Source organism: Panonychus citri, unplaced genomic scaffold (assembly GCF_014898815.1).
Source record: "Panonychus citri isolate SS breed McGregor unplaced genomic scaffold, ASM1489881v1 Contig00141, whole genome shotgun sequence".
Classification (NCBI taxonomy): Eukaryota; Metazoa; Arthropoda; class Arachnida; order Trombidiformes; family Tetranychidae; genus Panonychus; species Panonychus citri.
The window spans coordinates 3,116,609-3,129,462 of NW_026515546.1; the positions used below are offsets into that span (position 1 = coordinate 3,116,609).

Below are 12,854 nucleotides of genomic sequence, written 5' to 3' on the forward strand. Positions count from 1 at the left end.
ATTATTACACCAGAAAAAAGCTCTAGGGGAGAGAGAGAGAGAGAGAGAGAGAGAGTGACAACTAAATTGCCATTGACCTTTGGCAAAAAATCATCATCATCATCATCATCATAGTAGAAAATATCAATCAATTGATTGTAATAGTTGATTAATTAACAACCAATCCAATTGGGATCATCGTAATTACCATAATAAACAATCATCGACACGTAAAAGTTACAATACTTACTAATTACCAATGATTTAATCAAAGGTGAGATGAATAAATTGTTGCAGTTTAGTAATTAGTATCAATCATCAGCCGAATTTTTGTATATTCACAATTAGTAAATTGTTAGTTTCTTTTATCAATCTTGTTAGTAGTAGATGAAGAGTTTACAATTTGAAGGTCGAATCAAAACTCTGTCAATTGATTAAATAAAAGGATGAAAGATGATTAGATGATGATGATAATCAATAGAGTAATTAATAGGATGATGATTAAGAAAAAAAAATTAATTCTAAGGCCGATGTAAGTTAATCTCTTACGTGAGGAGATGTTAATTGTTTTTCCTCATTGAAGGTTAACTTTACCATTGGAACTGAAGTAATCAAATTAAGGTTAACTACTGATTGTCAATTCTAATAACAACATGTTATGATAATGATTTGATCTAATCCAATGAAAGTAATCAATCTGATTGTTGGATAAGGAGTTAAATAAAAGATCATGAGGACAATTAATCTTGATAATCGGTCGACCAACAATTAGAATTGAATTTTTCATTTTCGTTATGTTTTGCAAATTAAATCCATTGATTAGATTGTAACTGTCTGTTGATTGTGAATCCGGTGGTTCATTTAATTTGGCAACTATGGAACCTAAACAATGTTAATTGTTGTCTTTAATTCTTGATTAGGTGTATTTATATTTTTATATTAACTAAATTTATTTAACTACTTTTGATTTACAAGGATTTTCAAGCTAAATAACATTTTCATCATCATCTGTATCCTTAATTGTTGATTCCTCTTGTAATCCACTTTGTGGATTAACCTTCACTTTAAGCCAGGAATTTGTTGGCTTCAAAGTTGCTTTGGCACATCTTCATCCTCATCTTCATCCTCATCCTCATCCCAATCATCATCATCATTATCAGAATTAGAGTTATTTCAAATTCAAATTTAATTCTGATAATTTAATATCAATATACATTGAACTTGATACAACATTCAATTTACAATTGAAGAAATCAAAGTTTCCAATTTAATTGAAATTATTTGAATATTAGTCTTTAATTAAATGGTTCAAAGTGCAGTTTGATTAGTTAACAAATTGCAAACCATTTTTACAATTTGGTTAATCTAATCCATTGATTGTCCATTGAATTTCAAAGTTAATTGAGTGAGAGTTTGTTTCTTTTGGATTAGCAATTAGAACTGAATTAAATCCAATTTTCTCATGATTTGAATCTTTTGTCTTTTACTTGGTTAACCCTTTCCTTTGAATATTTTGGCTTCAAGTTGATCTTGGAACTTGATGAATATGATAATTTAGATTTTTTTTTGTTTTCGAATTATCAAAAATTAGAAGAATAAGAAATTTAGAAGTTTCCAATATTCTTCTTTTCTCTCTCACTCTCTCCTTTCCTTTCTCATCTTCTCTTTCTCTAGGTAACTTAGTTGTCGATTATTTTTGTCATTTGTTATCATTCAAGGTTATCATCATCTTCATCTTTATCTTCATCATCTAATGGATTCTGATGACTGCGGAAAAAGATGATAAGGAAGATGCTTAAGTCTCAGGCTACTATTGAGTATTTAAGAGGAGGGATGATAAAGATTGATGAGAGAAAGAGCCAAGAGAGACTTTCGAATTTGAACTTTTTTTTTTATTCTCTTAGCAGAAAAATGTTCTTGTTCATGGAATTGATTCTCTCTTTTCTTCCCCTTGGATTAGGCCGAGAAAAAGAAACAAAAATAGATCCCTCTTACTCTCATCATCTTAATCTTCTTTCTTATTCTTATCCTCTTCTTTGTGGATATTTCATCGGGAATGAGTTTTGAATGCGAATCCTTTTTTGGATTTGGAGTGATGAAGGTAACAAGATAGATGCCAAGTCGACGACGAAGTCACATCTTCAAACCTCTTTGTCTCATAATCACAATTATCATCATTACTTTTTCATCTTCATCATCTTCTTAATCTTCTTCTGTGTATCAAACTGTCTATTCTCTTCCTTTCCTTTCTTCGTTCTGCTTTTAGTGTTTATCCTTTGAACTCGAGTTCGAGACAATGTTCAAAAGTTTCCTTTCCATTTACGATCAAAAATGAACAATTGCTGAAACAATACTAATAAGTTTTAGATGTTTTTTGTTGTTGTAATTAATTATATCAAAGGTTGATTGTCAAAAATTAACAATTGATGAATAATAATGATGATAAAATATTGGGCAGTGTGTTAACAATTAGTGATTGATTGAGAATTGAATTAGATTCATTGATTTTGTTTTCTGAACTGGAATATGATTTATATTTGAATATAAGTGCGTGTGTGTATAAATATGATGACAATTAATTATCAATCAATCATTAATAATCCACGATTAATAATAAAACTTGTTGAATGTTTTCTTTTCCCGCCAACATTTGACATTGGATGACAAGGGAATATTGGATTTCCTGAATTGTTTACAACTGTGGAATCTTTTTTCCCATTGATTTAAAAGGTGAAAGATTGAAATCCATAAATAGCTTTCGATATATGAATGATAATTAAGATCGTTGATTGAACAGTTTCAAAGTACAGTAACCAGCTACTCCAGCTCCAACAATTAAGGTCGACCTGTTGATAATAATGAAAGAAAATAAAAATAAAAAGTTAATCGACATTAAGTTGACATACAAAAGAAAGCAGAATAATCAAAATAAATCATGATAATTCTGATGACATGGGAGAGAGAGAGAGAGCAAAGTTGAATCCATTTTCTGGCATAAATTGTTTTGTCAACTGTTCTGTTAATATTATAGATTGTTGATTGTATTAAGATGCAAAGTAGAAAACAAAAAATTAGTAAATTGTTGGCAAGTAAATTACTGCTGATCAACTAATAGCAAACTAAGTTATCAGGTTAATCTTAGGTCTAAAAGAAAACAATGTTTTCTGAAGGTTTAATATTCTTTGTATATTAATAATAAATAAATCACATAATAATAATAAACATTGAAGATAAATTGTAACAATTAACTACGAAAAAAAAAATGAATTTAGTGAATCTTGATCACAATGAACAGTTGATGCAATCAAGTTAATCAAAGTTGAAAAGTTAATGAGAGTAATTAATGTGACGGTGACTTTGAAAATGAAAAATCTTAATATGAAGGCCTCCGAAATCAAGTTATATTTAAATGATATTAATATATTATTATTAATAAATCGTCAATTTCTAGAGTTAATTATCATTAAAGTGAAATAGTGTTGATTGCCAGGGAAGGTGTTCATCATCATATGTGTTCAATGTTACGCAAATGAAACTATTATATTTTAATACTTTTGACAAAATAGACAAAGAAAAATGAAGAAGATAAAGAAAGGGAGGTGATGATCAAGACAAAGTAGATGAGGATGATGGTGATGAGGAAGATGAGGATGACAGGGATGATGATCATCATCATGTGCCAAAGATGTTTGGTAGCCAAAAAATTTGCTGGCTAAATGCGAAGGTAATGAGAGAAGAAGAAAAGTCTAAACCCAGGGAAGATGAGGAAGATGTACTAACGTCAGGAAGAAGATGATGATGAAAAAAAGGCTTAGTTCGAAGGAGAAAAAAGTTTCGAAATTAATGTTTCGAATAAATATTATGGCGAAAAGAAATTCTAATTTGGTAATCAGATGATAAAGTCGATGAATCTAATCCATTGTTGATAGAAAAGGAGAAAGATAAACTAAAGATGACGATGATGAGCAAATTGAAGATGAAAGATTTGTTTTTCTTCATTCAATTTTTATCATGCAAATGAGAAAAATATTAATATACTAAACATTATCATCATTACTAAATTACTATTAAGAACGGATAATCATGATTAGTTAAATAGTCTTTGTTAGAAATCATTGTGTTCCAGTGACAACCCTGAAAAATTAAACTTTGTTTCCATTAATAGTTGAATAAGTTAATCAATCATTCATATCAACGAACGTCACTGAATTGATGAGTTATCATTATCTAGAAATTTAAGTTAATCAAAGTTGAATTTTGATCACAATTTAATGATTAACCTTGATTTTGAAAATTCAAACGGTAAAACTTGCAAATAAAATTATTGATTATAAGTTTCCTGGTTAAACAATTAACTTGTAACAATCAATATTTTCAATCGATTCAAACTGTACAATTTGAATCCAATTAACTTACCATAAAACTAATCGTCCATATTTTGAGTCTTTAATCAAATTGTATTGGGTAATCTTATAGTTTTTATCCTTACGAAACTTTTCAATGATTTCTCGAGCTCTGTAACAATTAAAAAAAAAAGAGAGACAAACAATTAGTATTGGAAAATTGAAATGAATAGTCTAATCAAATGGGGAGGAGAAAAATGATTAATTTGCATAATTAATTGTGTCTCTTGTGAGAGTTAATTAAAACAAATGAGTGAAAATTTGCCCGGGCAACAATCAACCAAGTGATAATTAGTGTGAATCTTTTTTGGCAACAATTAACAGAATCAACAATTTTTCATTGCTACCGTTTTGAGTTGAACCCAAGTAGACATGTAGACACAGTTGAGGGTAAGAGAGAGACTCTCGAAATAATTATTACAATTAGCAATTAAGAACGATAAATTCAATTCAAATCGTAATTGCATATTTTTACCATGGTTGTTATGTGTCTATCTCTTTGTTCAGGGGGAAGAATTGAGAGAGAAAAAATCTCCATAGGAAACAAAAGATAATAACATGATGGAGCTTAGTGATTTTCTTGCCTTCGCATTGAGGCAACAAACTGGATTACAAGGTGACGATTTAGAGCGATGCGAGTTTACAGTTATATCAAGGAAACGAATGAAAATAAAAGATGAGCTATGAGAAATTTAAATACACAACTATTATCATGCTCATCATCTTCTCTTCATCAGAAACAAACAAAATCGAGTATATTTGTTTTTCTTAAATTAGAAATTGACTCTGTCAATTTGAGTGAGTTCCAAAAATAAGCAGCAAAAAAGAAGACAAAGTTTTCGATTCTCGACTTCTCGAAACTGTTGAGAAACATTCACATACATGTACATGATGATAAGGATGATGAGAGATGATAAAGGAAAAGATGAAGATCTTTTAAATTATTTACATAAACACACTAACATATATTCAAATTACTTTCTTTGTACCACCTTATTTATCATCATTCAGGATAACTGAATATTAAAACTAATATCATTTCCATAATGATGATTATAATTTTCATCTCTATACAATTATCATCCAATTGAATTAAGAACTGTTACTATTTAATCATCATTCTCATTCTCTCATCATCTCTTAATCTTAATCTTCTCTTGTTCTTTATTATATTTCCTTTGAAATTGTTTTTCTCGGTATGCGAAACTTTCTCAACTTCTATGTTACTTCTTATGCTTATTTTTGGCATAACTTTCGATATATTTACATACTTTTACTTATCCTGGAGAATATCATCTTCATCTTCTTCCTGATAATCAGTGTATGCAAATATACTGTTTGATTTGATTTTTCTCCCTTGCATGATAATCAATGGCTATTCAACAGATTGTTCATTTGTAGTTAAGCAAATACAATCATCAATATGATATTTCAAATGAATGAATCATTTGAATGGTTGATGATGGAAATGGAGATGATTCAAACTTTTATGTAAAGGAAAAGTCTGATGTGAATGAATTGACATTGACTTTTAACATTGAAAGTACGAGGTATGGGATATAAGTTTTCACTTTTTTAAGCATGAAAATTGATTAACTTACGATTTGAAGTTTCCAATTGCTAATAAGATCTCGTTTTTACTGATCGGACGAAAATCAATTGTTGTACTGTAGGAGGCGAACATCCCATAAATCTAGACAATTGTAAGGATTCAAAGTGATTAATTGTTGGGTTATAATCGATTTAATTAGATAACAAACCTGAGGTAGTGTTATGGATTGAGATGAGTCTCGACATCTAAGGACTAACCATTCAGGTCGCGCTGCAACTTGCGATTTAACTTCGAGATCCTACAATCAAAACAAAAGTAATCAATTTAATTGTTACAATATAAATTTAGTTAAGAAAATATCTTTTTACCATATAGTGAAATGCAGCTCTAATTAGATTGATTTTGTTCTTGAAACAAGCCAAAGGAGAGATAAAAGATTCCCATTGAGGTGATATTTCCTTAATTTTACTAGAGAAGAAAACAAGAGAAAAAAAAATTCGATTAATCATAAATTATTAATTACTAAGAGATTAAGATTATCCTGATAACAGAAGAGTAAGATCTTTTGCTCTACAAACAGGACAATATCAATGAACTTTATATTCCTGATTAAACCTGGATAAATTGATTGCATGATAATTGAAGCGAAATGACAAAAAAATATGTCAACAATTAAGCTGCAATGAGAATTAAATTGAAATCAATAACATTTAAATCACAGATAAAGTAACAATTAAAGCTAGTAAAATGACAGCAATTAACTTTTCGCTTGTTAAATTTGAACAGTTCACCAAGTAACTAATAATATAAACATTGAGTGAAAAAATCAACTGAAAATGTATTATAATTAACAGAGAACCTGTTGAATATGAGAGAGAGAGAGAAAGAGATCAATAAATTAATGAACTTTTTGCTCTAACTACTTAAAGCTAATTCTAGAATGTAACATGAGCAATTTATATATAATTAAGCGAAACCTAATAGTGTGATTTTAAAGTCAAAAACCAGCTAAATAAATACTGTCACCCACATTGGTGGGAGTTAATAGTTATCGGAATTGTTAATCCTAAAAGTTTAATCCATGGGGAAAGTGGATCACAATCAACAGATTTATCGGTTTCCTTTGAAAAGAAAACATCTTATACTCTCTCGGTGTTTCCTGATAGTTTCAATTGTCATCTTGATCTATGGGTTAATTGTTTCTCTTGTATTAATGGTAATTAAGATGATGATATTAACTTACTTCTCCGCTTTAGCTGTAGCTATCATTGCACAGATTCTAAGGAAAACTGTTGAGAAAAAAAAGAGATCATAATTAGAATATGTTCTTATTACATAATTATAACAATTTGAATAACAATTAAGGTGAATAAGGGACAGAGTGGGAGAAAATTGTAACAATTGTCTAAGGAAGGAAGATATATATGAATGGGAGAAAAGTAATTATGATAATAGTAATTGATTAATGATGATCGCGCTAAAAAAAGCATGAAATGATTTATGAAAGGAAAACAAGAAATAAAAACTAACTGTGGGGATAACTGATTATTTGTTAGTAATTAATAAATTACATGTTTCAGAATAATAAGATGATTGGTTAAGTATCATCATCTTAATATTAATTTTCTTCCGAATTTCGAATAACACTTTTTACTTCATGAACTAAATTAATTGCACAGAAAAACATAGATGATTGATTGACTTGTATGGGTAATCAAACTGTCAATCACTCATCAATTCGTAAGGTTGACTTGTTGATTGGTTGAGTTGATTACTTAAGACAATGGGAAAGTGAATATATCAGGGTTAAATATGAACAATTTAAAATATAAACGGATAGAAAAGTTGAAAATGAAATTAGATACTGAGAAATAGTCGCAATTAATCAGGTTAATTAGGTTGATATTTAACTTTCAATTCAATTACAATAACATCGCAAGATAAATATCAAAATTTTACACTAATCACTGAAAATAGAGACTAATTTTCTCAAGGTGAGTTGAGTTTGACGACAAAGATTTGACCTTAGAATCTAATGTGTAGACATAATCAGCGATTTCAAGTTCATTCAATTCTCTGTGAGTGTTATAATCATGAAAAAGATACTGACAGGTTTCTGAACATCGATCAAGTGTATTGATGATCATCCAGCAGAAAGAAAGTAAAGAAAGAGTTTACAGAATCAACTGTAATTTTTGGCTTCGTTAATTTAACAAATCACTTTTTTTCGAGTAAAAAAAAATATATTAAAGAAACGATGATTACGTCCTTGACCATGGAGATTGAAAGTTCAACCTTGACAAGGGTGACATGGATTCTCAATCCTTTTCCTTATACTAAAAATAGTTTTTGACCTGAAGACATATGATCAACGTCAATGATTAATTATAATCATTCATCAATCTGTAATTTTTGATTGAGTAAAAATATCTCACCATATCCAGTGGCATATGCATCGGATCCTGCATCGTGGCAACGATTAACAACATCACCTGAATAATTAAAGATTTTTGATCAATTGATTATTCAACCAGCATAATGGTCAATAATTAACTTACACTTCAAATCGTCATCTCTTAAGATTAGTGGTTGATATGGACTTTCACGAATAAATGACGGAGCGGATAATTTTCGATAAAGTTCACCCAAGTTTCGAGCTGATATATCATCCTCATAGGCTGGAAAATGCTGTAAACAATAACAATTAACGAATTAGTAATCGATTCGATATTAATAGGAACTAGTAAATCACCTTACGAATGTTGGAAATTATTGCCTTGATATCGTAGATTGAGTTGAAGTTTTTGAGTAATTGATCTTTGAATGTTTGCAAATCACCTAGAAAAGATTAAAAAAAAGTGATTAGATTTCTTATTGACATCAAAACAATTGAATTGTCACAAAGTGTTTGTATTAAGATAATAGTATATCTCAAATGAACAACAATCCTTTTGACAAGTGGTTGTTTTTAGCTATTGTTAAAACTGCTAATTAGATTAATTGTGATTAGAAAATTGTCTTTGGACATTTACCAGGCAGAGTATCTATGTAATGTTGATATAACATGACCATGTCAACCATCATGTTATTTCCGATAATGGGTTTATTTGAATCAATTAGGACTTTAACTAATCTGGATAAACCAACACAAGAATTGATTACTTCCTCTTCCTCAGCTTTGACATTGTTAAGTAATTGTTTCCTTTCAATGGGAGAAACTGAATAGACATAAACATTATCTTCCCGTAATAAGATCCAAAATGCTTTGAAATCATTTCTTAGATGATCAATGATCAAAAAATTGCTGAGTGGGTTGACAAATTGCTGGTAAGGGAAACTAGATTGTCCATATTTTCTTCCGCCTTTAACGGGAAGTGTTGCCACCCAATCACTGATGAAACCTCGAAGTTCAACCAATTTGTCCATCACTGAATGAGAAATGTCGATCCTTGTTCTATCATTCATATAGCTTTTGAATATCTTTTCTTGTGTTTCATTTAAAAATGGGATTCCAACCTTAGCAAACTTAACAAGAGAAGAAAACAAAAGAGAATTAAATTTCAATTGATTTTGGATCACAATTTTCTCATCTAAATCTTACTCTGTTGAAATCGAAACAATTTTCTGATAGAAATTCAATGGCACCAACTTCCATTGAGAAACAATTCACTTGAGGACCATAAGGTCTTGGACAGCAAAAGAAGGAGAATGTTTGAGCAATGTAACTGTAATGGAAAAAAGAACATGTTAAAATTTAGAATTTCCGACCAAAAGAGAATAGAACGAATCAAATTCTTTTTCCATGACAATACTAAACTCGTTTCTAGTTTCATGCTTGGTAAACGTTGATATTCCAAGTTGGATGGGGATGAAATTGGAAACATTGGTACGTAATTTTTTGTATCTATCTTCCAATGAGTCGAAAAGTGATGGCATGCAATTAGAATTAAAAAATAAACCAGAAAATTCAATATCAAGCGCTAGAGAAAAAAAGAAAAAAAAACAAGCGGTAAGAGTAACGGTTAAGCAGAAGAGGTTCTATTAGAAAGAAAACAGCAAAAACCCTTAAAAGAATAGGGAAATGAGATCAATGGAATCATCAATAATTGATTTCTCTTTCTCTTTAGAGGTTAACAATTTAAGAAAATCAAAATGGAGGCAATAATTGTAACCGGTGAGGGTTAGCCAAAATCAGAGGGATAATAATGACTCAACAAACTTACCAATAAAGGTACAATTTTTGATCTGTTCAACCACCTTCGGGTAAATTTGTTGGAAATTTGTAATGTCAACTTGCATTATAAAGCAATTAACTTGTTTCACAAAACAATTAAAATAAAAAGACAATAATCAAAAAGGTAAAAATTTAAGTCAAGTGAAAAAATTGAAAAAGTAACGGACACAAATAGCCAACCAACACTAGAAGGATACAGAAAGAAATGAGAGAAAGGAAAAAATTGAAAACAATTAACAATGTAAACCACACAATTAACTACATGATTAGAAGTGGGGTGTTAATAAAAGATTAAAACTATTTAAATTGTGACAATTTACTGACCAGATTAAGAAAACACTTTAATCATTGAACATTTTTTGGAAAAAAACAAAAAGCTACTTATCGATACTATCGATTAGTATCGATAATCTTAAATTCTCATTGATTAAATTTTCACTTTTTAATTATAATTTGTCTGGGAAAATAAAGTTAAATGTGAAACTTAAATAAAATTCAGTATTAAGAATAAATTTTTATTGTTAATCTAAAATAATTTGATCAAAAAATTGACACACAGCATTTTGCTGCTAAAGTGTTTTTCTTATACATATGAGTGAATATAAATTTTGTTTCTTTCGATAATTACATTTGTAAATTAAATAATTATTGGGTTAAAATGTTAAACAATTTTAGAGAGAAATTTGTGTAATTAACAGGGAAAATAATAGAATGGATAAAAATTGAAATGATCCAATTGAATTGGCTGAACTTGTATTTACTCTCCTTGCAATTGATTCAATTGCAACGATTGATTGACTCGTTGTAGGAATCAGACTGGTTGTTGTGTTAACTATAATTGTAACATTTTCCATTGTAGAGGTTGAGACAGTTGTAATTGTTTCACTGGATTTGGTTCCATCTTCCTTTCCAATGGCTCGTTGATCTCGAGAGATATCATATGCTGAGGCAATCTCGTCAGGAGATAAATTGGAATCAGATGAATTAGATTTATTATTTACTTCCTGGGTGACCACAGGCTTCGAACTTTCGTTACTTTGAAGTGGTGTTGGCGTTGCGATGCTATCATTGAGATCAGGTTTGCCAGAATCAGAAGGGTCGACAGTACTAGTACTACTATTGGCATCATTATTAGGAGCGCCACGAAAGGAATGACTATTTTCTTTATCTTTTGAATTAGCTGACGATGTGATTGGATCTTCAGTAGTTGGACTAATAGTTGTGGTTGAAGTTTCAGTGGAAGTGGTTGTGGTTGATGAAGGTGTAGTTGTTGGTGTAGGTTCAGTAGTAGTGGTGGTAGGGGGTTGTGTTGTAACGGTGGTTGTAGTAAAAGGAGTAGTAGTCGAAAATACAGTTGTAGTTGATGATTGCCGCGATTCATCTTCCTTATTAGATGCACCATGATTATCATCATGATCTTCAGGCCATTCATCGGTTTTCGATAATTCTGTTGTTGTAGATGTTTTCAATGCTTCTGTTGATTCTGATTTCTTATCCATGGGTGATTCTGTATTCGAATTCTTTGTTGTTTCTGGCGATTCACTGGTAAATGATGTTGATGACGATGTTGTAGTTGTTGTAGGTGTTGAAGATTGTATTGCAGTCGTTGTTGTCTCAGAGGTTAAATCTACTGTTTTATCAATAGAGAATTTTGTTACAGGACGCAACCAATCAAATCCCAGCATACCTGATGATACGGCAATCCAATGACTGAAAATAAAGATGTAAATAGAAGGACGTTTAAAAAAGTTCGAAAACATGATTAACAAAATTAACTTGGACACAAGAAAATAAACACAAAACTATTAGGATAAAAAGGAAACAACTAAAAAATGGGATAAAAATTAAATGACGAAGATGATTTCGTTCAGCTAAATGAATTGTGAGGACAATTGAAGATTGTTCAGGATTAAATACATAATTTACATTAGCAAGATGATCGTTTTAATCAATTCCCAGATGACAACATAGGAAATCTAATTGGTTCCGGAATCATGTTTAAATCAACACAACCAATAAAAATTTTCTAAAAAAGGAGATACATTTTTCAATCTCTTTTCATTGGTGTTTACTTGGTCTGATTTTTACCTGTCTCGTGTCTAAAGATTACTTAACTTTGATTCACCTTCATCTTTCAATTAAGAGAAACAAGAACAACATTCTTACCTCAATTGTCACCGTTAACATACAACAATTAACAGTTTCAATGTTGATTCCTCATTTTCCTTGTCCAATGTTTGCTTTTCCTTCATGACCAATATTTTGATGTTTTCCTTTGAAATTTGTTCACTTTAATTACCTGTGACTTGTCTACTTCAGTAATTGTTTAACCAAGAATTTACAATTAACTTGGAATTTGAAAACAATAGTTTGTTTTGATCAGTCAAATGGTACCGGTTGTTGTTGCAATAGAAATCTGGTTACGTTGTTTATCATTGGAAAAGTGATTTAATTTTGTTTGTTATTCCATCATTATTGATATCAAATGTAAACCAATTTAAGAGGAGAACATGTTGATTGTCCATTTATTTTGGTGATTCGATTAATTTGGGTTGGAATTTAATAAATTTAACAGCGTCCAATCTCCTTTCAATTTCCTTCTTCAGACTTTTATGTGCATCTATTCCGATAGGAAAGTGAGGCCCTCGTCGATTCTTCAAGGTAAACCTCATGATTTGTCTTTTAG

General features: G+C 30.1%; 2 protein-coding genes across 2 annotated transcripts; both read right to left on the minus strand.

The window, feature by feature from the left end:
* Positions 1–2,336: 2,336 nt before the first annotated feature.
* Positions 2,337–10,478, minus strand: LOC128395223 (pre-piRNA 3'-exonuclease trimmer-like). The gene is made up of 13 exons (XM_053355628.1): positions 10,158–10,478; positions 9,752–9,914; positions 9,536–9,659; positions 8,967–9,459; positions 8,687–8,772; positions 8,493–8,622; positions 8,370–8,426; positions 7,178–7,223; positions 6,303–6,402; positions 6,143–6,232; positions 5,984–6,075; positions 4,396–4,494; positions 2,337–2,825 (listed from the first exon to the last, which is right to left on the minus strand). Exons 1-13 carry the CDS (start codon positions 10,231–10,233, stop codon positions 2,756–2,758), a joined length of 1,626 nt encoding a protein of 541 aa, XP_053211603.1. The 5' UTR covers positions 10,234–10,478; the 3' UTR covers positions 2,337–2,755.
* A 184-nt stretch (positions 10,479–10,662) lies between these two features.
* On the minus strand, positions 10,663–12,060 carry LOC128395229 (uncharacterized). The gene has a single exon (XM_053355632.1). It carries the CDS (start codon positions 11,926–11,928, stop codon positions 10,840–10,842), a length of 1,089 nt encoding a protein of 362 aa, XP_053211607.1. The 5' UTR covers positions 11,929–12,060; the 3' UTR covers positions 10,663–10,839.
* Positions 12,061–12,854: the final 794 nt, after the last annotated feature.